This window comes from Loxodonta africana, chromosome 8, assembly GCF_030014295.1.
Source record: "Loxodonta africana isolate mLoxAfr1 chromosome 8, mLoxAfr1.hap2, whole genome shotgun sequence".
Lineage (NCBI taxonomy): Eukaryota > Metazoa > Chordata > Mammalia > Proboscidea > Elephantidae > Loxodonta > Loxodonta africana.
This window is the reverse complement of record NC_087349.1, coordinates 92,589,750-92,613,243: the sequence shown is the minus strand read 5'-3', so window position 1 is coordinate 92,613,243 and position 23,494 is coordinate 92,589,750. Positions and strand designations below refer to the sequence as shown.

General features: G+C 41.5%; 1 protein-coding gene across 1 annotated transcript in view; it reads right to left on the bottom strand.

Moving 5' to 3' along the window:
• Window positions 1-16,674, bottom strand: part of ITPRID1 (ITPR interacting domain containing 1) — a 104,256-nt gene extending 87,582 nt beyond the window's left edge. Inside the window, exons 1-4 of the mRNA XM_064290412.1 lie at window positions 16,492-16,674; window positions 14,984-15,032; window positions 14,443-14,486; window positions 3,554-3,605 (exon numbers count right to left, since the gene is read on the bottom strand). Coding sequence (XP_064146482.1) covers window positions 3,554-3,605; window positions 14,443-14,486; window positions 14,984-15,032; window positions 16,492-16,654 — 308 coding nt within the window. The 5' untranslated portion in view covers window positions 16,655-16,674. The remainder of the gene's footprint in view (window positions 1-3,553; window positions 3,606-14,442; window positions 14,487-14,983; window positions 15,033-16,491) is intronic.
• Window positions 16,675-23,494: the final 6,820 nt, after the last annotated feature.

Sequence of the window (23,494 nt, the reverse complement as noted above, 5' to 3'; positions counted from 1 at the left end):
AATATACCGTGGACTGCCAAAAGAATGAACAAATCTGTCTTGGAAGAAGTACAACCAGAATGTTCCTTAGAAGCAAGGATGTTAAGACTGTGTCTTACATACTTTGATCATGTTGTCAGGAGGGACCAGCCCCTGGAGAAGGACATCAAGCTTGGTAAAGTACAGGGTCAGTGGAAAAGAGGAAGACCCTCAGTAAGATGGACTGACACAGTGGCTGCAATAATGGGCTCAAGAACAACAACGATGTTAAGGATGGTGCAGGACCAGGCAGAGTTTTGTTCTGTGGTACATAGGGTTGCTATGAGTTGGAACCAACTCGACAGCACCTAACAACAACAACAACAAAGAAGATATCAGTCTTCCCAAGGAAACCAAGTTATCTGGAGGCTGTCATTAAAACCTACTTGGGCTACCGAATTCGCCTTAATCCAGTGCACATTTAGCAAGAAAAGCTGGGCCCTGCCTCTTCTTTCTTCAGTTGCTTTTTTTACATTAAGGCTGAGAAAGTGCTTATCTCTAAATAATAAAAACTCTGGCTTTAACAGACAACTGAGATTGCTGGCAGTCCTGAAGAGAGGGGTAAGATATCCTTTCACTTATTTCCTTCTTCAGTTTGTATTCAGCCTACCATAATTTCTTTTTCATTCTGGGTTTGAGGTTACACCCTAATTTGTAGTTAGTTAATGTTCAGAAGAGTCAGCCAGAAACAGCCTCAGCCTTGGATCTAGGAGAATCCATGGATCCAAGGAACAAGTCCCTGAAGCTGGCTTTCATCGTCCTCTCCAACAAAAGGAGAGAGATGCCTGGGGGATTTTGTGGTCCCTTCTACCTCTATGATTCTATGAGTAGCAAAAACAACCAACACATTAAGAGAGAAAAATTAAGACAACATTTCAGTATGAATTGTACTGACTGCATGTTTGGTTTTCAAATTGTTGGAATTATATCCTGTTTTAAATATTTCAGGCTAAGCTTACTTGACTCTATACACATACAGCTGAGTTCACTCATGGGCTGCCTCGTACAGCCTGATGCATATATTCCATACTGTGATTTCCTTCTCATGCTCTCTCTTCCTGGTTGTCCTCCATTCTCTTCTTTTATCTCCCTCCCCTTCACATCTAAATGTCATAAACAGATTTGACAAGATAGCAGTGGGTAATGACACTGATGTTTTAATGAAACTTTAAAAAATTAGTTCTTAGCAGCTCTTGGCAAGTCACAGATTGGACAGCTTAATGGAGAGAGAATCTACCAGATTGGATTGTGCCTTCTTTAGAACACTGGGGGAAGCCAGGGGGGTTAAGTCCTGGCTTTGCCACAACCTGGCTTTGCTACAACCTGGCTATGAGACTTTAGGTAAGTCATTTTACCCCACAGGTTTTTAGCATCTTCACCTGAAAAATGAGAAAATTTAACATTGTCATGTAGTAAAAACTATTGAATGCTTTCCTTTAGAAAGACTCATGAAGCATAATCACCTGACAAGTTAATATCAAGTTCAAGGGGCCAATCGTGACTACAATAGAGGTATTGCTTTTGAGTGGGAAATATAAAGCATTTAGCAAACTGTATAGGTACAAAAAAGAGGGCAAAGAAGGGCCTTTTCCCATCCAATTGTCCAATTTCTGCACCTTCTACAGGTCATGGAACTCAAGTCCCCCTTCCGTCTTCATTTAAGCATTTAGAATCCCAAGTTGACTGCTTTGGTGAAAATGACCAAACTACTTCTAATAGCAATGCAATGGGCCAGTCAGAATTTTACATTTCTCATTCATGACTGTTGGATTGACAAACATATCTCCATAGAATTCTCTTTTAAAATATGGTACTTGAAAGCGCGAAGGATAACAACATAAAATGCCAAGTGAAATCGCACAGTTTCAACAACCCAGTTTCATGCAGTCAAGACCTGGTTCTCAGCCCTGGGTGCACATCAGGATCACCCAGGTTGCTGAGGCCCAGGCTTCATCCCAAACCTATAGAATCAGAGCTTTTGGGAAGGGGCTCCAGGCATCTGCATTTCCCGAGAGCTCATCAGGTGATTCTGATGTGTAGCCAAGGACTGGGTTGACAACCACTGTCATAATGCAGTGGGACTGTATAAAGAAACAGGTAAAATGGAGACAAATCTCTTTTGAATGACACCCAGACCAATCAAGAACCCAAGAACCACCTGTCATTCCCGAGCGTGTTAAGAAAGAACTCCGATCCCAGCATTTTGCGAACTGTCTTCCTCTCAGTGCAATTTCTACATGGTATGAAGGACTTTTGTTCCCGAGCTATACAAATTTGCCAGTTATATCACACAGATTAACCAAATAAACAGCAACACTCCATTTTAGTCTTCATTTGGTTGGTATAATCTGAAGATTTTTCTGTGTATTCCTTGTGTTTTGCCTTATCTGCTCATGGGGCTTAAATAGTTTAATTCAATTCAATTATCTAAAAATATTTCCATACTCATTATTTGCCAGGCACTGCACTGGGCCCTAAGGAGCACTGGTGGTGCAGTGGTTAATGTGCTTGCCTGCTAAACAAGAGGTTGGCAGTTTGAATCCACCTGCCTCTCCACAGAAGAAAGATGTGTCAGTCTGCTTTCCCAAAGATTGCAGCCTTAGAAACCCTATGGGGCCATTCTGCTCAGTCCTAATAGGGTCATTATGAGTCTGAATGGGCTTCACAGAAACTGGCTTGGGTGCTGGGCTTGAAAATGCAAGGTTGACTGAAGCACAGGAAGCACAGTCCTCAACCTCAAATTGTTCATCATCTATTCCAAACCCCAAAACCAAATCATTGCCATCGGGTTGATTCCGACTTATAATGACCTTATATGGCAGAGTAGAACTGCCCTATAGGGTTTCCAAGGAGCACCTGGTGGATTTGAACTGCAAACCTTTTGGTTAGCAGCCGAACTCTTAACCACTACGCTACTGGGGTTTCCAGCGGTGCTAAAGTGAGTGTGTGCATCGGGATCATCTGAAAGCCTTGCAAAAGCACAGCTTTCTCCACCCTTTCTCCAGATTTTCTGATTCAGTGTGTATGGGGTAGAGCCTGAGAATTTGCATTTCCATCAAGTTCCCAGGTGACGCTGCTGATGCTGTTCCAGGGGCCACACTCCTGAGACCTATTCTATCCTCCTATTAAGGTACTCTCACTACTTTCTATCTAACCTTGGAAGTAATGTGTATTGTCGTCCAGCAAACGTCACGATAATGCTGGCAATATGAAATTATGAATGCCACTATTGTATGAACAGGCCCTCAAGAACAGTTGAATTGTAGTAAAATGTCGTTTGTGTATATGTTCTAGTTACGTTTCCCTCCAAGTCAGCATCTGTTTATTTAATGTGCTCACTCCTTTATAACATTTAAAGAACTTCTATCTCTCTCAAGGCTAGTGAAAACATTCTAGGCACTGTGGTTAAACCAGTGACCTTTCACATGATCCCAAGACCCATGGTATTATCAACAAACTCCCTCACTTCTATTTCATTTGTCAAAGATGCGGCTGTAGAAAGCTAGAGTGAAACAACATGGATTCTGCCACATACCTCATGTAATCTTTCACGGTCATCTGAACCATTCCTTGTTCATGCAAAGAAACTGCAACAACAAAAGGAAGACAGGAGAGTTCATTTTCTTTTGTCTCATGGGAGATTTTCTCATCCCCAAATGAACTGACATGGAATTGATTTCCACACCCAATGGCATATAGGCATGAGATACACATCTCTTCTGTAGTGAACAAGACAGGATATAATTAATGGCTGTATTGTGTCACAAGCACTTGAAGAAATGTGAGACTTGTTCAGAGAAGCTAGTGACTAATGAAGTAGTCAGCAAAGGTGTCATAGTGGAAGTGGTACTTGTCTTGGTATTTTAAGAAGGGGTAGAATTTGATGGATGGAAAAGAGAGCTTACTGTGAAAGAAGAGAAAGTACGGTGTCTATAGCCAGTGCAAAGCACAATGATAGGGCTGGCCTGTCATATGGTATCAACGTAGGGCTTTTGGGGATGGCCTTTCAAGGTACATAAAGTTGGGGTATAAGGGCGGGGACCGGCAAAAGAATACACGAAGGACCCATCCTGTATTGAGCATCCTCCATTTATTCCTATCATATAATCCTTACAAAAGCTTTATAATTCAGGAAACATTCTCATTTTTCAGATAAGGAAACTAAAACTTGTTGAAGTTAAGAAATGAGCCCACAATCACAAAATTAAAATTAGCAGATCCAGGAAATTTTTATTACCTTTCTTATTAATTGCAGCCAGAATAGTAACTATTTATTTAGCAATTCCTTTGTGAGGAGCCCTGTGCTGAGCGTGTTACACGTACAGTCTCTCTTTAATTCTAGTAAGAAATCCATGAAGTAGGTATTATTAACTCCCATTTAACAGAGGGAAAAATTGAGTCTCACGGAGGTTAAATAAATTTCTCATGGCCCATAGGATGCCATACTTATTGTATTTTGTTGTTGTTGTTTCTTTAGTTCTTTTCCTAACACCACTCTGCCCAACAGAATGTCGTGAAGCTTGTTTGAAAGTCAGAAAGAGGAGTTTATATGGATATGTGAGAAAATGGAAAACCATAAAATGTTTTTAAGCAAACAAGTAAATGTGATAAAGATGATACTGAAGAGCCATTTGCCTGGTAGTGGTGCTAAGGACAGATTCAAACCAAAACCAAACCTGTTGCCATCGAATTGATTCTAACTGAGAGCGACACTATAGGACAGAGTAGAACTGCCCCATAAGGTTTCCAAGGCTGTAACCTTCATGGAAGCAGAATGCCACATCTTTCTTCCAAGGAGCGGCTGGTGGGTTTGAACAACCAACCTCTTGTTAGCAGCTGAGCACTTAACCACTCTGCCACCAGGGCTCCTTAAGGACAGATTAAAGGAGAGAAACACTGGATGTCAGAGAGGCCCACTCAGGGCAGGTGCAGTATTCAGACCCTTTGTCGTGACATAACATTGCAGCAAACGTCAGCAGAGGGACAAGTTCAGAATATGGGCAAGTTTCTCAGAAGGTTCACTTGTCTTCTCATGTCCTCACACTTGTGGCTCTCCTTGGTGCAAATGTGTGATTTGTATAAAGCCAGGAAGTATTGTCCTCCTGCACTTCTATGAAAATACGAAGATTTTCACCATACGAAAAATAATAAAGATTGCAAAAATTCAGAAAAACCATCATGAAATGATTGAAACAGGGTGAAAAAAGGCTGAAAATAATAAAAAGGCTCTTCAGTCTGGAGATAGAGTTCTTGTCAGGATTAGGGTCTATGAATAGATCTCAAGGTATCTGTGAACTTCTCTCTGAATGCCAAATGTTGGAGTCATAAATAGGAATACCCATAGTTTTCAACAGATTTTTAAAAGGCTCAGTGACTCTGCTAAATGAAAAAGCAAGACTGGTCTCAAAAGATAAAAACTGGAGATACGTTACTGAGGTGTGAGTGAACAGTGAATTCTTAACTAAGCCCCAAATATACAACTACTCCTTAAAAGAAGTAGTGATGTAAGGGATACAAGAAATGTCTGCCCTACAGAGCAAACAGAACTCTGTCACGAGGAGTCATATAAGGTGAAAAATATAAAAGTGCCTTAAAGGTTTTAAGTACACAGTAGGGCTATGTATGGCCTCTGGCTATGTATGGCCTCTGTGCTACCTACCACTGCCAATCCTACTCCCATGGCAGACATCATTAATCAATAGCATCACTTTTCCATCGAGTATAGATAGGCTCTCAGAATCATCAGGAAAGCCACTGACAACTGATTAGAATTATCACATGAGATGAAGCTTATGCACCATTCTCTGTTTAGAGTAAACTCAAGAGTGGGTTTTTGAGAAAAGCAGAGTAATCTGGAGGTATATATCTTGACTTTAGAAGTTAGTGACTTGAAGAAAACACATAGTGCTTCGTAAAACATTCCAGGGAAATGCTGCCAAAGGTAGAATAGTAAGGTGAGTAATCATTAGCATGACACAGTGTGACATTTCTTAAATTTCCTCTGCAACATCTGGTGACAAATGCTCACGTAAGTTAAGACAAAATATTTGATTTAAACTTATGCACCAACTCAGCAATGTACTTAGAAACAGTATACAGTCTTTTTCACCTTTGCACCAGTACATTGGAAACTTTGCGTTTGGTAGAGGAATCCCACAACCACAGGAAATCTTTTGCAAAATTCTAATAATGTAAGGATGAAGTAGTTTCCTATTTAGTTTGTCCTTCACCCATGAGGCCCTTCTAGGATCTGGAGTTGGAAAAGTATCTATCACTGTATTCAATGCACAAGTCTGTCATCTAGGCAGGCATTGCTAGTCCACTGCAGCGTCCTGCTCACAGAATTCTACCCAGTCTCAGAGCTTCTCAAGCTCATGAAGCTACTGTCAATTGATTGAAGTTGTCACATGAGGGAAAACCCATTTGCCACCTTATTAGTGGTGTTAGCGATGCAGGCACAGTATAATCTTTAGCAATCATGTTGTAATGACTTCATGCCATGATGAAATAAAGAATAAGCTGTCCAAAATGGGAGGTAAAAGAAATATTTATCATTGGAAGCAAAATTTCTCAGTTTTCTCCACCCCCAGCTCCATCTACTGCTTTGCCTGTAGTTCACATAGGAAGGCTGTATGTATGCCTGGTTTAGCTAATCGGGACAATTCTGGAGAGTTTCTGAGCACCGCTCCTCTCCCATGGTTCTAGGACATTTGGTTGTTCGTTCTGCCAGAACCATCACTCTTAGCCCTTGCTTCAATCTCTTCTGTTGTCTGTGATTGCTCTGGGTGTGAATGAATGTGTAACTCTGGGTCAAGAGTCCGACGCTGTGGTCGCAGTGAATTGCTCCAACTGTTAAGAGGAAATGATTAATTTTTTAGATATTGATGAAAAAAGTTAGCTCAGCCTTGCCGAGGTTTCAGAAGTCCTAGCCCTGCAGAAAATCTAGCCACCCAGAAAAATCCGCAGCACTTCACCCAGGGCGTCTTCACGGGATTCTAATGCCCACACAAATCCAGTGCCCACACTCCATGGGCCACACCCTCAGCCCTGCCAGTGTTATTCGGGAGCAACCTGGTTACCAGGAAACCAAGAGTAGGCTCCCAGAGGAAAAGAAGTCTCTGTGGATAATATGTTTTCTCAGAAGTCTGCAAATGAGACAGGCTAGGTCACAATTGGAGGGTGTTCTGGTCTGGTAGCACATACAAAAGCCTTACACACAGTTTTAGCACCCTGCTGAAGAGAAGGGCCTTCTCACTTTCCCCCATGCGGCTCCCTCTGAGGCCCACCATTACTGACAATTAGGGTTGGGAGGGACGTTTGATTCTCCCCGCCCCGCAAAGAATCCTGAAGTCCCCAGGTGGTGCAAACAGTGAATGTTCTCAGCAGTTACTAAAGTGTTGGCAGTTTAAGTTCACCCAAAGGGTCTCTGAAGAAAGGCCTGGCAATCTACTTCCAAAAACTTCAGCCACTGGAAACCCTATGGAGCACAGCTGTACTCTGACATTCATGAGGTCGCCATGAGTTGGGGCCAACTCGATGGCAACTGGTACTGGTGACCCAGAATTCCACCACGGCCGGCATACTGCAAGGTTGTGCATTCTTTACTAGACTTTGTTTTTTCTTCTTAACCTTATTTCAAATGTCACAAATGTCTATCTACATCCAATACATGTAGACATACAGGCCTCTCTTCTGCCAAGTTTAGATTTTGTGAGATGTATTTTAACTCACAGATAAACCTAATGCATGAAATTATTAAACATTAATTTGTTTTGCTGCTTGATTTCCATCCCACGTTCCCCGGTTGCCTAGATCCTGGTAGGCCTGGTGGTATTTTCACAGCATTACTGGGTGTTTGGGAGCCAGCAGGTGGCACAAATTGTTAAGCACTTAACTACTAACCAAAAGGTTGCCAGTTCAAACTCACCCAGAGGCATCTTAGAAGATGGCCTGGTGATCTGCTTACGACAGGTCACAGCCTTGAAAACCCTGTGGAGCACAGTTTCAGTCACTGTGAGTAGAAATCGACTCTGGTGTTTACTTGATGTTGCAAAAGCAGCTAATAGGCCTTTCCAGCCCTTGGATTCAGACAGTTGAGATTCTTGCACAAAACCCAAACCAAACCTGCTGCCGTTGAGTCAATTCCTACTCATGTGAGATTATTATTATTTTCCTGCTGGATTTTTTTTTTTTTTTCTATTTTATTTTTAAGATAAACTCCCTGGTGCCTAAGGCAAGCTTGCCAGGGTCTGGTCCTTGCTTTCTTTTCCTGTTTCAACGATGAGCCTGAACTGAGAGCACACGCCTGGGGCCCACAGTGTGCCAGCTCCCACGGGCACTGGGATCCCCAGACTTCCTCACAGCTTGGGAGATCCAGCAATGCCCTTCATTTCTCTTCAGAGCAACAATCTGTTGGAGGCGGTGTGCTCTCCAACTGTCCACAGCCTCTATCCTGTGTGCTTCACTCATTAGTGGTCACCTGCCTGGCTACACGAAGTGTTTGACTTTGCTAACTTTGCAAGAATTTCAATTCCACAGAATGCCACAATGGCATAAAAAGGGTGCTCCTGTTACCCTAAATTTCCCCAAGCTTCTGCAGGCACCGCTCTTGAGGCTGCCCCAGGTAGAAGACGGGAACTTCATAAATTTACCTGGATTCTACATGAAGCCCTGCTCACTAAGCCGTCCTCAATTCCACGTTTGCTGCTCTAGTTTTTGACGTTTTCCCCATTTCTTTCTTCCTTCCAGCATACCTTATTAAGCTTTTAATACCAGATTTTGCTCTCTGAAAGCATTGGAGGAGGGAAAAAGAAACCACTATATTGTATTGTTTTCTAAGGCCTTAACCTAGTTGCCATCAAGTCGACTAAGACTCACAGCGACCTCATGTCTGTGAGCGCTGAACTGTGCTCCACAGGGTTTTCAGTGGCTGGTTTTTAAGAAGTCGACCATCAGGGCTTTCTTCTGAGACACTCCAGGTGGGCTCGAACCTCCAACCTTTCCGTTGGCAGCTGAATGTGTTAACCATTTGCACCGCCCCGGGACCTCTTCTAAGCCCTATAAGAAACAAACAAATCAGTGGCTGCTGAGCTGATTCTGACTCACGGCAACCTGACGTGTGTCACAGTAAAACTCCACTCCATAAGGTTTTCAAGGCTGTGAACTTTCAGAAGCAGATCGCCAGGCCTTTCTGCTGACGTACTTCTGGGTGGTTTTGAACCACCAACCTTTTTGTTAGGTGTTTAGTGCTTAACAATTTGCAGTACCCAGGGCTTCTTCTAAGGCCCTACTATCCTCAAATTGCCTGAGGGTTGATTTGGAGGAGAACTCAAGTGAGAACACAAACTTCCCTGCTCTACTTAATACACCCCATTCCCTGGGTTAACATGCCAGCTCTGATTCCCTTTTATCTACTTGAGTCTCCAGCTACCCTCCCTACTGTTAGGTGGACTTCTGCCATCTGAAGCAGCAGACACCACACTTAACCCTGCAAAATGTATTACGGGGGAATATGGAGCTAGATATGCAGAAGGCACTAATTAGCACCTTTATTGGCTTCGAAAGCATTTTTTATTTTGGTTTTCCTAAGCATTTCTGACTGATTCATGGAAGACATTTGGTTCTTTGGAATATCGTCCAATAGACTAATCAAATTACATTTTCACAGGGCTCTAAAATAATAGCATTTTGCAGCTTTCTGTATATTTAACTCCTGCATGACCAGGACACTTAGTAGAGGCAATCAGCAGGGCTTATTCGTCTCAGATGGAAAATTATGAATGCATCTCTTACAAAATAGAGCCTCCTACGTTCTATGGTATACCTAGGCTCGAAATATTAAAGCCAACTCTAATGTTTTGCCCTTTGTCACCCATATAGCTGTTCTCAATTCCACTGCTGATCCCCTGCCCAAGCCCTCGTCACCTCAAGCCAATATGTATACCCTCTTTCCATTGCCAGTTTAAACAGTGGAATCTGTCATTCCTCTTCTCAAAACCCTTACCTACCTCATTACAATAGACATGGTAAATGTGTAGCACACTTGCTTCAATTCCCCAATGCTGTACCTATAGAAGTGATCACTAATTACTCATGACCTTCTTTCCAGGAGAACAAAGATATGACTTCAAATTTTTACCCAACCCACACCACGCTTGTAACTACACATCCATTTGATATGTTCTGACAAGAGATGCCACTTCCTTGCCATCTCTGTTCTGTGACACCAAGTATGATTCCCTCTTGTGTGATTTTAAGGTCATTTATAATCTGGCCACACTCAATTTAACAACAACAATAAAATTCTTCCATTGCTCCCTAGTGTGAAACCACTTTTCTGATCTGACCACCTTTCATATCCTTTCCTGTGCGCATTTAGTTTTCTTCTCATTTCTGGGCCTTTGCTCCAGCTCCTATCGCTTTTGCCAAATGAAATTTTCTTGCTTTCCTCTTTCTTTGTTAAAAGCTCTATCCTTCTCACTGCCCGTCTCAAGTCCTACCTGTGATAGTTTCCCAATCTGACTACATCTTTTGATCTGACTAGTTCATCTTACTTATGAACTAGTTTTACTAAGATCTTTTTACTGACTAGCTTTGGTGAAATCAGATGATTTAGACATGGTTCCTGCCCCAGCGGAGTGTGCAATTTTGTTAGTGAGACAGATCATATCCATAATAATATGAGACAGCACAGGCCAAGGGTTTCGCAGGTAGAACACATGCTGCCTGTCGTCAACGACGACAACAAAAACCCATCGCCTTCAAGCTGATTCTGGCTCATGGAGAATCCCATGTATTACAGATTTAGAACTGTGCTCCATTGGGTTTTCTTAGCTATAACCTTTATAGGAGCAGATCGCCAGGTCTTTCTTACATGGCACCCTGGGTTGGTTTGAACTGCCAACATTTTGTTTGGTAGATGAGTGTAGACCCTTTGCATCACCCAGAAACCTAAAGGATGTTACTGGTGTTCAAAAGAGAGATTGAGTCTCTCTGTGCTGGAGAAGTCAAGAAGGGCCTCACAAAGAAGATGGGACTTGAGTCAGACCTCAGAAGAAAGGTGAGAGAAGAACAGAACGGGAAAAGCTTTAATAAAGGAAGAGCTGGATGAAGAAAGATAATGAACTAGGGATGAAATGAGAAGGGATATGACTAAAGGGTCTTGTAGAAGAGCTGGTGGAGGTTACATTCAGATAGTAATGGTCCTGGAAAGCCATAAGGAAATACCTGGGAGCAGAAGCCTTATTTTCGTCATCTCTGTAATCGCCTTCTAGCCCAGCTGCTTGCTCTGAATGCCTTCATTCGACAAGCATTAGGGGAACATTTATTATGTTGGATTGAATTTACTTCGACCTTTCTTACAATAAAAAAAAAAAAAGATTTATGATTTGATTTGTAAGTTCTTATTATTTAATATGTTCTTTCTGAAAAGATGTATGTTTACTCTTGTGGGACCTGTCTGGGGTTTGGAGAGGAAATATCTAAAGATAAAAAAGGACAAATGACTAACCACCCATCAAATAGTCAATGACAGCAAGCATATTGTTGACAAAAGCTATCTCTTTACTAGAGTAAGGTGTAATTTGACTAAGATTAGATGTAATTAGTTAACTACATGAATTAATCAGTTCTAGTTTTCTCAACAGCATATCCCAAGCATGTTCCAAGCGTAACTGCTGTCATGCTGGTATGTTTTGTTAAACAAGCACATATTCTATAAACTTAACATGTTGGAACCTGCATTCATGGTATGTGTATCCTCGGAATATAATAACAAGGCACTGTCATAGTCAGAGAGTACTGATGTTTAATCTGTTCTCCTGCCCAGGGAATGAGTTTGCCACAAACCAGCTATTCTCTCCAGGCTTTCTTATACACAGCTTCCTGTTGGTATCTGGGATTAAGAATGAGTCAGCAGCCTTGGAAGAGAGACCCTAACAGTCCTATTCTCTTGTTCCCTTTAGCACCATATTTGACCCTAGTAAGGCTCTGAATGTCCTACTGTGTTTGTGGTTATGGGAAGGTAGAGCCCGAACCTAGAATCAAACATGCTTGCCCGTGTAGCTGGTGATCACTCAGAGGAGTTAATCTGCACCTTACTGTATAAAACCTGTGACGTGATCTATAAGGAAAACCAGCCTCAGAATGAATTCCACTTGCACTGGGTTCAATAGTGTCCGCTCAAAATTCATGTCCATCCGGGAACTCAAAATGTGACTTTATTTGCAAATAGTCTTTGCAGATGTAATCAGTTAAGATAAGGTCACACTAGATTAAGTGGACCCTAAATCCAATGACTGATGTCCTTATAAGACGAAGAGAGAACACACAGATCCACAGAGGAGAAGGTGGCATGTGAAGACAGAAGCAGAGATTGCAGCGGTGGAGCTATGAGCCAAGGAACTCCATGAATTGCCAGCAACCACCACAAGCTGGAAGAGACAAGGAAGGATTCTTCCCTTCAGCCTTTGGAAAGAGCTTCACTCTGCCAAGACCTTAATTTCAGACTTCTAGCCTCCAGCACTGCGAAGAATAAAATTTTGTTGTTTTAAGCCACCAGGTTTGTGGTAGCTTGTTATGGCAGCCCTAAGGAATGAGTATACCACTCTACATCATATCAGCATTTTATGGGATTGGACAGAATTTTATTTTTTCCTAGCAGTGACTTCTTTCTCGTCTTCGTTTATTTCCATTTCCACAGAGTTTTTCTCCCTACATCCCTTACCATGGCCTTTAGGTCACCAGTTTTTGGTAGTGTCCTAGCCTCCATACTCTCCAGTGTGGCGCTTGGCTTCCTGACCCTTGGTGTGTGTCTATCTCAGCACCCAGAAGGGTTAACAGAATGTCTGGGCCTCGAGTTCCCCCTCCTGCCTCCAACCAGCTGTGACCACAAATCACGGTACTTGACCACTCTATGCCCCAGATTCTTCATCTGTAAAACAAAATTGAGAACCACCCTTGCTACTACACAGGTTACTGAGTTCAAAATATGATAGATGAGAGAGGGCCTTGTAAAAGCGAAGGCTCAATTAAGACTGTAAGAAGCCATTCCTTTGTTATTAACAAGCTTGCTGAAGATAAAGGACCTGGCAAAATGAAACTGTACGTTTCTGATCTCAGAGCCACGTTGATAATCTTTCTTTCCTTCAGGTCTTTACCTCATGTCTCTGCCTTTACAGTTCATTGACTTGCCTCAGAGGAGGAAGGCCATGATTTGTCTTTAATTTCTGGGGAGTGAAGCTTTACATAGAGTTCCTGACTCCGCCAGGCCAGTGCCAGGCCTCTCATCGTGACCCAGGCAAGCTGAAATGTCAGGGGAATGTGAAATGCTGGCTATATTTCTTAAGTTCTTGCCTTTCTTTGAGTCATATTATTAATGGTTGTTATATTATTAACAGAGGCACTTAACTTCAATTTGTTGGCAAAAAAATATAAAGAACTTTGGTGAAAAAGAAATTTCAGTGATACACCTAGTTTAAAACAAAAAAAGGTAAAACAGCTTAAATTTCAAATGGTTTGTGCCAACGTTAATCCTAATTTAAGATAGCAGTGGAGAAAGCAATGTAATTAAAAGCAGCAAAATAAGTAAATATTAAGCTAATAGTTTTCCCTTGAATAATTAAATCCTTAATTCTCATTAATTTTGTCCACTCACATGATTTATGGTATTTCATCAATTTTAAGACACACTTTTTCACATTTTAACATCTGTGAAATCAGGGTGTGTTGGCTTTCATTTTAAATTGTCAGGTTTTTTTTTTTTTAATTCTGTCTGAAGCATATTAAAATACCAGTGCCTCTTATAACTGAGGGACCTTGGATTCTATGAAATACATGATCCCATTTAATAAAGATGAAAACTGTGAGACTTGTAATTAGATTTCTCTTTCTTTCTATAATGCTCTTAGCAAATTTCAGTGAAACAAGTGTGGTACGTTTTCTGCCACAGACACACTTGTACTGTTTGTATTAGAATTCAGCCGTTTGCTCTTACTGAGAACAAATGCGTCATTAGAAAGGGAGGGTACAAGTGTGATTTTGAGACCAAAGAACAGAAAGAAACTAGATTAAGATATAAAATTAAAACACAGTATGAGGAAAATTAAACAATTTCATTTCTATTGATTACATCCTTGCAAATGCCCTTCATAGTACCCAGCAAATTTTCTGCCAGTCAGAGCTGCTTGATGGTCTAGAAAGAGCTTGTTTTCTAGACCCTGACCTACCCCTGGGTACATTGTCCTTTCTGGGCCTCCATCTTATATATTAAATTGAAGGGGTTAAGCTGAATGGATTTTGAGATCTCTTCCATTTCTAGGAGCCTCTAACTGTGCTCACTTTAAGACGATTTTTTCATACAGACATTTCAATGCATTTTCTCTCAGATCCACCAAGTGTAACTGCTTCTGGGTTCTCTTGTCTTACCGGTGTGGTCGATGCCTTGCTGAAAGTTTTCATTTATAAAGACACTACAAAGAAACAAAACCATTGAGAGTCAAACAATGTGTGTAGATAAATTATAACAAATTGCTCTTTAATTAAACAGACAAAAGCAAATGCATAGTTAGGCTTTATTAAGAAAGGACTTTGGGCAACTGGTAGTTTAGTTAGGGACTAAAATAACGTTTAGTTTTGTACTTTTAAACTGCTTTGCAGCTTTTGCAATAGTAGGGTAATCATTCAAGCACCTAAAAGAAAAATCTCTACATGTCTCGTTTTTCCCCAGCAGGGTTGCTCATATTGTTCTCATAGGTCTTTGCAGCAGAACCACCAGCCGAGACTGGAAATGGGGACACAGAAGAGGTATGTGTCTTTAAAACTAGGCTATTCTAGAGAAAATCCTTTCTCCTATGGACTTTTCAGGAGGGAAAGCCCAGGTGATAAGTAGGAGAGGGGCCTCCCTAGCACAAGTTCAAATAATAGAGGACCAAATAATTTCATAATAAGGGCACAAAGAGACACTTACAAGAATCCAGAGTCCACCCACTGCTGAATACTTTCTCGTTTGGAATCTTCTACAAATGAGAAGGAAGCACACAAGTCAGCCAACACACAACCAGCTAAAACTACTCGACCCCATCATTCTGCCACCTTTCAACTGTTCTATTTCCTACAGATTGAGTCCCCTGTTTCTATAAGCATATTCATTTTCTTCCTGAGGCAAAACCTCCCGCTTTCCATAACCAGCCTTTCCTGAGAATGAAGTGTAAACTTGCCAAAAAACCGTAAGTTTTTTTTGAAACAAAACGGGAAAGGGAAGACAAGAAAAATCACTGAAGAACAAGAGATGTTAGAGCAATTTTTTAATTACCTGGCATGAATATGAAGGGTGAAAAAGCATACGAGACTTTTGTCTTTTTCTTGTTGGATATAAATCACCACAGAGCCTCTCCTTATTGAATCACGACATTTACCTAAGGCAAGCAGCCAGCGATGTTTATTTGCAAGGAGTTCTCTGCCAGGTTAGAAACCAAATTTGCATTCATTCCAGGGACAAATTGCACTAGAGTCCCCAGATTGCCAAAGGCACCCTGTGTTAAAAAGGCCCCAGTCTTTTAAGGTGGATCTTTACTACTGGCTGAACACATCGTCAACTGGCAAAAATGAAAGGGTACAAAGGCCAGGTTTCCTGTTAAATATTTGCTTCCATTCTGGTTGGCTACAGGCTACTCTGGACTGATTTTCTTTGACTTTATCTGATCCAACAGTAAGGCAATTGAATTACCACGTCCCAAGGTGTCAGATGAGCTGAAACGGCCAGGTGAACATGGGCTATATCTATTGCCATCGAGTCGATTCTGACTCATGGCAACCCCACATGTGCAATAGAGCTGCCCTCCAGAGAGTTTTCAAGGCTGTGACTTTTCTGCCAAGGTACCACTGAGTGGGTCAGATCTGCCAACCTTTCAGTCAGTAGCCCAACGCTTAACAGTTCGCATCACCCATGGACTGCTGTGGATGTGGGAGGCTCTTATTCTCCAGTTCAAGTACTTAGAAGGAATGAATGGAGGAGTAAGTAAAGAGGTAAAACCATTAAACAGTTATGCCATTGGGTGGGCAGGTAGGGGGAGAAGTATTTTCTTACTTATTACTCTTTACATGATTAAAATAATTATCAAAGCCTCATGCAAGGCCCAGCACAGCAAAGACTTTCAAGTAAATGTCCTGGAAGAAGCCCCATGCCTTTGGCATGAACCAGGGTTCAGGGTCCTGGAGGATTCAAGATGAGGGGAGATCAGTGTGGGAAGAATGGAGAGTCCATTCTTTAGTTGGTTTATCTCCATCAAGAAGGTCTTAGTTCTGAGTGCCTGTGTGGCAAGTCAGAAGTGCCTATTTCATGGAAGTTTCTGGTATCATGCCAGGAACACTGACCCCCCCATCAAAGCAATGTCCTTGTCCCCAAATCATCTGCCCCCAGCCATAAGCCACCACATCCCTCACCAATCGTATAAGTAGCTCTGAAGCCCCTCTCACCCAGCGTGACGTTGGTGAGACCCCGGCTGTCCTCTTCCGAGCCAGGAGGCAGCTGTTCGTCCAGGCGGGTCCATGCCCTCTTGGTGGACCTAAGAATCTCTCTCCTGCTCTTTTCCTGGCTTCCTTGAGGGTTGTCAGAAGCATGTGACTTCCCCGCCATCATAAGAGAGTAACCTGGCAAGCCAATTTAAAACACACAGAGATCAGACACAATGAGCAGCTCAGCGAGAGGGAGAGGCTAGAACCGGCACAATGAGATGAGTGAATCTAGCTTCACAGCCTTATGCAGGTTTGGCTCACCCATCTGAGCTGGGTCTCCAATCTCAATACAGCAGAATGCCCCCTCTCTCCCCGCCCCCGAGTGGGAAGGCAAGGTCCTGGGTGGTGCAAACAGTTTGTGCTCAGCTACTAATTCAAAGGGTTGGCAGTTCAAACTCTCCCAGCAGCACTATGGAAAAAAGACCTGGCAATCCGCTTTCATAAAGATTGCAGCCAAGAAAACCCTATGGAACAGTTCTACTCTATAACACATGGAATTACCAAGAGTTGGAATCAACTTGACAGAGATCTTGGGTTTTTTTTTTTTTGAGTGGGGAGGTAGCTGGACACCAGGGCCTACTTCGCTTGTTACCAGCCACACCCACACTCTGAGGCAGCTACATAATGTTGGTAGAAGAGGTTTAATTTGGTGGTCTGGGTTGGAGACAGAGAGCAAAGAAATTGAACTCGAAGGCACACCCAGGCCAAGGAGGGAGTTTAGAACATTTTGCTTGGCATAATAAATATCCTTCAAATTCATCTAACAGTTATATCCTTAAAATCATCCATTATATAATCTGTCAACAAAGGTACAATTGATACAATTTTATATTAAAGGGCAGAGGGTCAAAGTGCGTGTCCAAAGCCACAGAGTCAAACAGGATTCACAGCCGGTGCAGGACTCCAAGCCTGTCCCATGACCACTAGTGATACTATCTACCCTGTGGAGTCTCCGGGCAGACCCAAATGGTTAACACTCTTGGCTGCTAACTGAAAGACTGAAGGTTTGAGTCCATCCAGAGGTGCTTTGGAAGAAAGGGCTGGAGATCTACTTCTGAAAAATCAGCCCTTGAACACCCTACAGAGTGCAGTTCTACTCTGACACACATGGGGTCTCCATGACTTAGAATTGACTGATGGCAACTGGTTTGGTTTTCAAAAATATAACACTATGAAAATCATTAAATTTTAAAATAAAAGCGTTGCTTTATTCTCGTGTCCCTAACTTTCATTCTATACTGGCATGTTTGAGCTCAGCCACAGCCTTGCACAACCAATGAGGATTATACTAGGCCACAAGCAGGAATAAGCCTGATGAAGAAAGTGGGAACCCTTGGTAAAGCAAGGATCAGGGGTTGTTTGTAAAGAAAAACTCTTTTGTTCCCTCTGTTTTAGTGGGTGGCCTCCCAGTTAGTATACCAGTCTGATTCAGGAAAACGGATTCTCCAATGCTGGAATGACCTTCTTTCGTTAGCCACTCACTTGGCCTAGATCCTCAGCCCCCAGAGGCTGCCCTTTGGAAGGGACACCAACATGGTGTCAGCCCTAAAGAGCCCACACAGACTGACGGAGCAGAAGTTATGGAGAGTGGCCTCTGTTGACTCCTCAGATTACCACCTCTGTCCTCAGCACCATTTCAGAACCAAGTTCTTGTCGCCTTAGACTTGGCCCAAAGTGGAATCCTCATACTGGATCAGGTTGCCTGAGGGTTCCAGCACTTTCTCTCTCTTCAGATCCCTTCAGTTCTGATGACTATAACATCATTAATCCTTATGCGTATAAAGAACTCCTATTAACGTAAGAGCACGCTTATATCATATATAATAAAAAAAGAAGATGCAAAACTACATATTAACCAAGAACCCAATCTTGTAAGGGAAAAAAAAGTACTGTGTATTGAAAATGAAAGAAAGAAAAAACAAAGTACCAAAATATTAGCAAGACCTCAAGTTTTTAAAAATCATCAAAAGTAGAAAAAATGGGCTTTGACTTTAATTTCACTACATATTTGCTTTAGAGTTTCCAAGGAGCTTTTGGTGGATTCGAACTGCCAACCTTTTGGTTAGAAGCCGTAGGTCTTAACCACTAGCCACCACGGTTTCCATATTTGCTTTAACTTGAGCACATTCAACCATTAATGCTCCTTTCCACTGTTTAACCTTCAGCCCATAGTGAAATCATGGAACATGATACTTTGATTCTTAAAGGAGCCACACTGATTATATTCTTATCCTCTGCGTTCTTTAAATTTTTACACCTCTATGCAAACAGGAAGGAGCCCTGGTGGGGCAGTGGTTAAAGCATTCAGCTGTGAACTGACAGGTCGGCAGTTTGAACCCACCAGCTGTTCTGTGGGAGAAAGACGTGACAGTCTGCTACTGTAAAGATTAACAGCCTTGGAAACCCTATGAGGCAGTTCTACTCTGTCCTTTAGGGTCACCAAGAGTCAGAATCGAACCTACAGCAATGGGTTTGGTTTTTGGTTTTGATTATGCAAACAGGCTGTCCTTCCAAACAGGCTGTTCATACTAGGAAAGTTGGGACTGTGCTTTATTTATCTCTGTGTTCCCCAGAGATCCCAGTGCAGCACTTTGTCCTGGGTAAATAATCCCCGAATATTAGTTGATTGTTTTGTTATTTGAGACAGGAATATCCAGTTGGCTTAGCCAACATTCTTGGTTCTTACATGGTTAAATGAGTAAGCACTTTCAGGCCAAATAAACTGGATTTTAATCTCTGGTCTGCTGCTTTCTAAAGCCATCTCCTTGGGGAAACATCCACACTTCTCTGATAATCTATTTCCTCATCTCTGTAATGGGTATGAAATCACCACTTCATAAGGTTGTTGGGAATATTTAAGGAAAGATGTATACAAAACAATAAACCGTATTCTTTCTTTTTCTTTCTCTTCTCCACATTGCCCTCTGCCTTTGTCTTGGCAAGTGAAGAGAGAGGAATTACAAATCAATGCAAGAGTTTTGATTAAAGTTCTCATAGAAGGTAAATCTGACACTTTTAGTTTGTGGAAAACCTAAGTCATCTTGAGATCACTCAGTTTGGATAATTGAGGAATAAAAACATTCGGGGAGCAAGAGAATATTCTGGGAACTTCAAAAAAAAAAACCTAAATTCATTGCCGTCAGGTTGATTCCGAGCTACGCATCTGTGATCTTGAGACCGTGTAAAATGCAGACTTGTCTGAGGCTAGTTAGGGGCTCATATCAGAGTCTGGACATTCCTTCCATTGTGGACTTAATCCCATGGTAACAATTACACGATGTACCCTGACCACAGCTTCTGAATGTGTCCTGTGGTCAAGGGGGACATTTGTTAGTGGTTTCTCTGTAATCCTATAGTTCAATGTACAGCACTATTAAAATATTTTCACAATCTTTTCTTAAGTCTGTGTTTACACTTCTGTCCAACCACTCTGGAATTTTCTTCAGGACAGAGATTTTAGCTCTCATATCATAATTGCATGGAAAAGGTACTCAGCACAAGTTTGTTGAATGAGTGACTGTCTATACCAACAAGAAATTGAGGAATATCAAAGCAAATTTGGTTATGGAGTCATTAAGAATGGTACTCAGCAGCTAAACAACTTGTCAGAATGTGCAGCTACTACACACTTGCCAGGAACAGGTATATAACATCAGGGAATAATGCACTGTAGATCGGGAAATAGAGAAAATTATACACACATGTAAAGGGTATTCCTCCCTTTTGAAACAAATTTTCTGGCTAAGCACTTGATACCCACACCTTCTGCCATTTTGGAACACAATTTCCTAGGTAAATACTTCTCTTCTGTTTCTGCTAACATCTAACAAGCATATGAAAGATACTAATTAATCAACAGGGAAACACAAAAGTAATTTATTATAAAGTATTTATTACTTATTAGATAGTTACCAACTGGCTGTATGACATTGGGCATGTCATTTCAAGATCTCCTGGAATGTCATTTCCTCTTGCATAAAATGAAAGAGTTGGACAAGACAAGATAAATTCATAATTTGATTGTTCTATTTCTAGTCTCTATATAGGCTATTTTATATAGACTATTTAATGTTGGCCAATGGGGTCCACATTATTAAAATATTTAAAGCTATATTCATTAAAACTATAAAAATGAGAAACATTGTTCCCATTACTTAAAGGTTTGGAAGACCACAAACACCAAAGCAGTAAAGCCGAGCCAGATATGCCCTTCTGTGCTCCCTCCTCATCCAAGTATCAAAGTCTCACAAACACTTCTAAAGATTTCCAAATGATTCAGTGAGGTAGAGGCAGATCCTTGAGAATAGGTTGTTCTGTCAACACTCTGCTGACAGGCACAAGCAGTCTGTGATGACTTGTTCTGTGGGTGGCTTCCTCCCACCATGAAATATGTGAAGGGTGTTCACTCCTGCCACTTAGGAGCAGGCTGGATTTAAAGACAAAGCAGTCTTGCCCAAGCAGAAACCCAAAGTCAGTTCTCTTGAACTTGGAGTTTTCATTTTTTGCTCGTAGAAATAAGCAAAAGACTGTTACTTCAAAGACCATACATACAGCTTCCAGGAAATTTGAAATGGTTTGTTGTTGTTACTTGCTCTTGAGTCAACTACAACTCATGGTGACCTTATATTTAACCAAAAGAAATATTGCCTGGTCCTGTGCCATCCTTAAAATCATTGGTATGTTTAAGTCCACTGTTATAGCTATTGCTTTCCAACCCAAGGACCTCATCTTCCAGCATGTATCTGTCCATGTTCTGTTGTTACCCACAAGATTTTCATTGGCTCATTTTAGGAGGTAGATTATCAGGCCCTTCTTCCTAGTCTATCTTAGTCTGGAAGCTCCACTGAAACTTCTCCACCTTGAGTGACGTTGCTGGTAATTGAAACATCAGTAACATAGCTTCCGGCATCATAGAAAAACACAAGCCACCACAGTGAAACAAACTGACAGATGCATGGTGGTAAAGTTGAGTTAAATGATTTATCTACTGCTACCCCTTGGCTTGTCTCTGAGGCACATAATAACAACAACACCCCTCTTCCAATCCCGTTCCAAATTCAAAGACATTTTCCTTTCTCAATTATTCCCTTTTCATACACCATTTCTAATCTTTTCTCAACATTTCCTTGCCTCATCCTAAGAGGGGGAATTGAAAGGATGTGGGGGCAATGAGGTAGGAGACATTTTTCTTGAATATACATTGCTTTCACTCTCTTCCTTTCAAAGCTGAATTTTTCTTTTCTGATCATTAGGTTCATACTTAGTTCAAAAGCCCCTGTAATCTGTCTTTTGTCTTCTCTGCCCTATTTAAACTACTCTTGAAAAAAATGTGTCCTCTTCACCAAAGTTAATGGCCTTTAATACATCCACATTCTCTTGAATCTGCTGAACTTGACTTCCTCTTCCCTCCTTGAATATGACTACTCATCTCTTTCACATGCCAAGAGTCCCTTTTCTTCTCCTATTTCTGTGTTCATTTTCTTTCCTTCTATTTCAATAACTTCCCGTCTTTCCATACTTCTTTCATATTATCACCCCTGATTTCACCCAGGACAATCTCTGCAAAGCCTCCTGAACATCTAAACTCATTCTCCAGGAAGAGTTTTTGCTTATGGAAAGCCTGGCAGAAATGTCGCAGTCTTCCATACCATCAAAACCCAGCTAGTCTTTGGGAGCTCCACTCCTCGCTTGTTCATAATGATCTTCTTTGTTTGATTTTTATGGCATTTATGATAGACATTCTGCCCTTATCACTAACACGTCTCCTAAATTACGAGTACCCAGTTTACAAATTACTAGGTATAGGAATTAACTCCATGGGGCTACCACCTTGAAATCATAAATGCTCTTGTCCAGGTCACTGTGAGAGACAAGATGAAAGTTTTTCCTTTTTACGGCTACTGATTATTGACATTGAGTCAAGAAGGATAATTTCCTGTCTTGCTGTCAGTTATTCCAGGGCTGGGGAGGTCTTATCTCATCCCCAAGACCTGGGCATGGAATGAAAGTCACTAATCACATTTCATTTTGAGGTAGGAGGCTGCAATATGGTGGTGGTCGTAGGGAGAGTGGGAATGTCAAGAGGCATTTCTCATAAAAATGGTAAAACCTGTTAAACATTTCTTTAAGTTAAATTCATTTGAATTAACATACAATTAGTTTTAGTTCGTCTATTAATTTATTCAACACATATTTAAAGAATGCCTCCTGTGCATCAAACATGGCAAAAGACAATGAGGATGCTGTGGTGGTCCTTGTCATCATGAATGAGTTTTGCTGACTAGCCTGAGACACGAACTTTCATTTTTAACATGGTTCCGAAAGAAAAAAAGTAATAGGTAGGTAATCTTTGCTGTGAGTTTGGAGTCCCTGGGTGGCGCACATGGTTAGTGTGCTCAGCTGCCAACTGAAAGGTTGGAAGTTTGAGTGTACCCAGAGGCACCTCAGAAGAAAGTCCTAGAAATCTACCTTAGAAAAATTAGCCATTGAAAACCCTATGGAACACAGTTCTACTCTGACACACATGGGGTCATCATGAGTCGGAATTGACTGGATGGCAGCTGGTTTGGGTTTTTGGTTTACTAGACATTAGGCACTTAATCTTTACAACAGCCTTACAAAGTAAATGAGAAAACCAAAGCCGAGAGTGGGTAAATAACTTGCCAAGGGCCAAGATTTGCATTTAATCAATCTACCTCCAGGGTCCATACTTTTAATGACTTTCCTACAATACTTCTCCATGCAGACAGGCTTCCAGACAACTAACTTACCTTGGAGTCCAACCTCTTGGCCCTGGAGAGGCTGAATTGCTTTGCTAATTTGACATGTTTGCTTCATATGTTATTGTTTTTTTTTTTTTCCCCCAACTGTATTTTAAGTCTCATATCCAGAGAGATCCTAGTTTAGAGTTCTTTGAATGTTTCTCAGCCTCTAGTTTAGAACTCACAGCCAGTACTTTTTCACC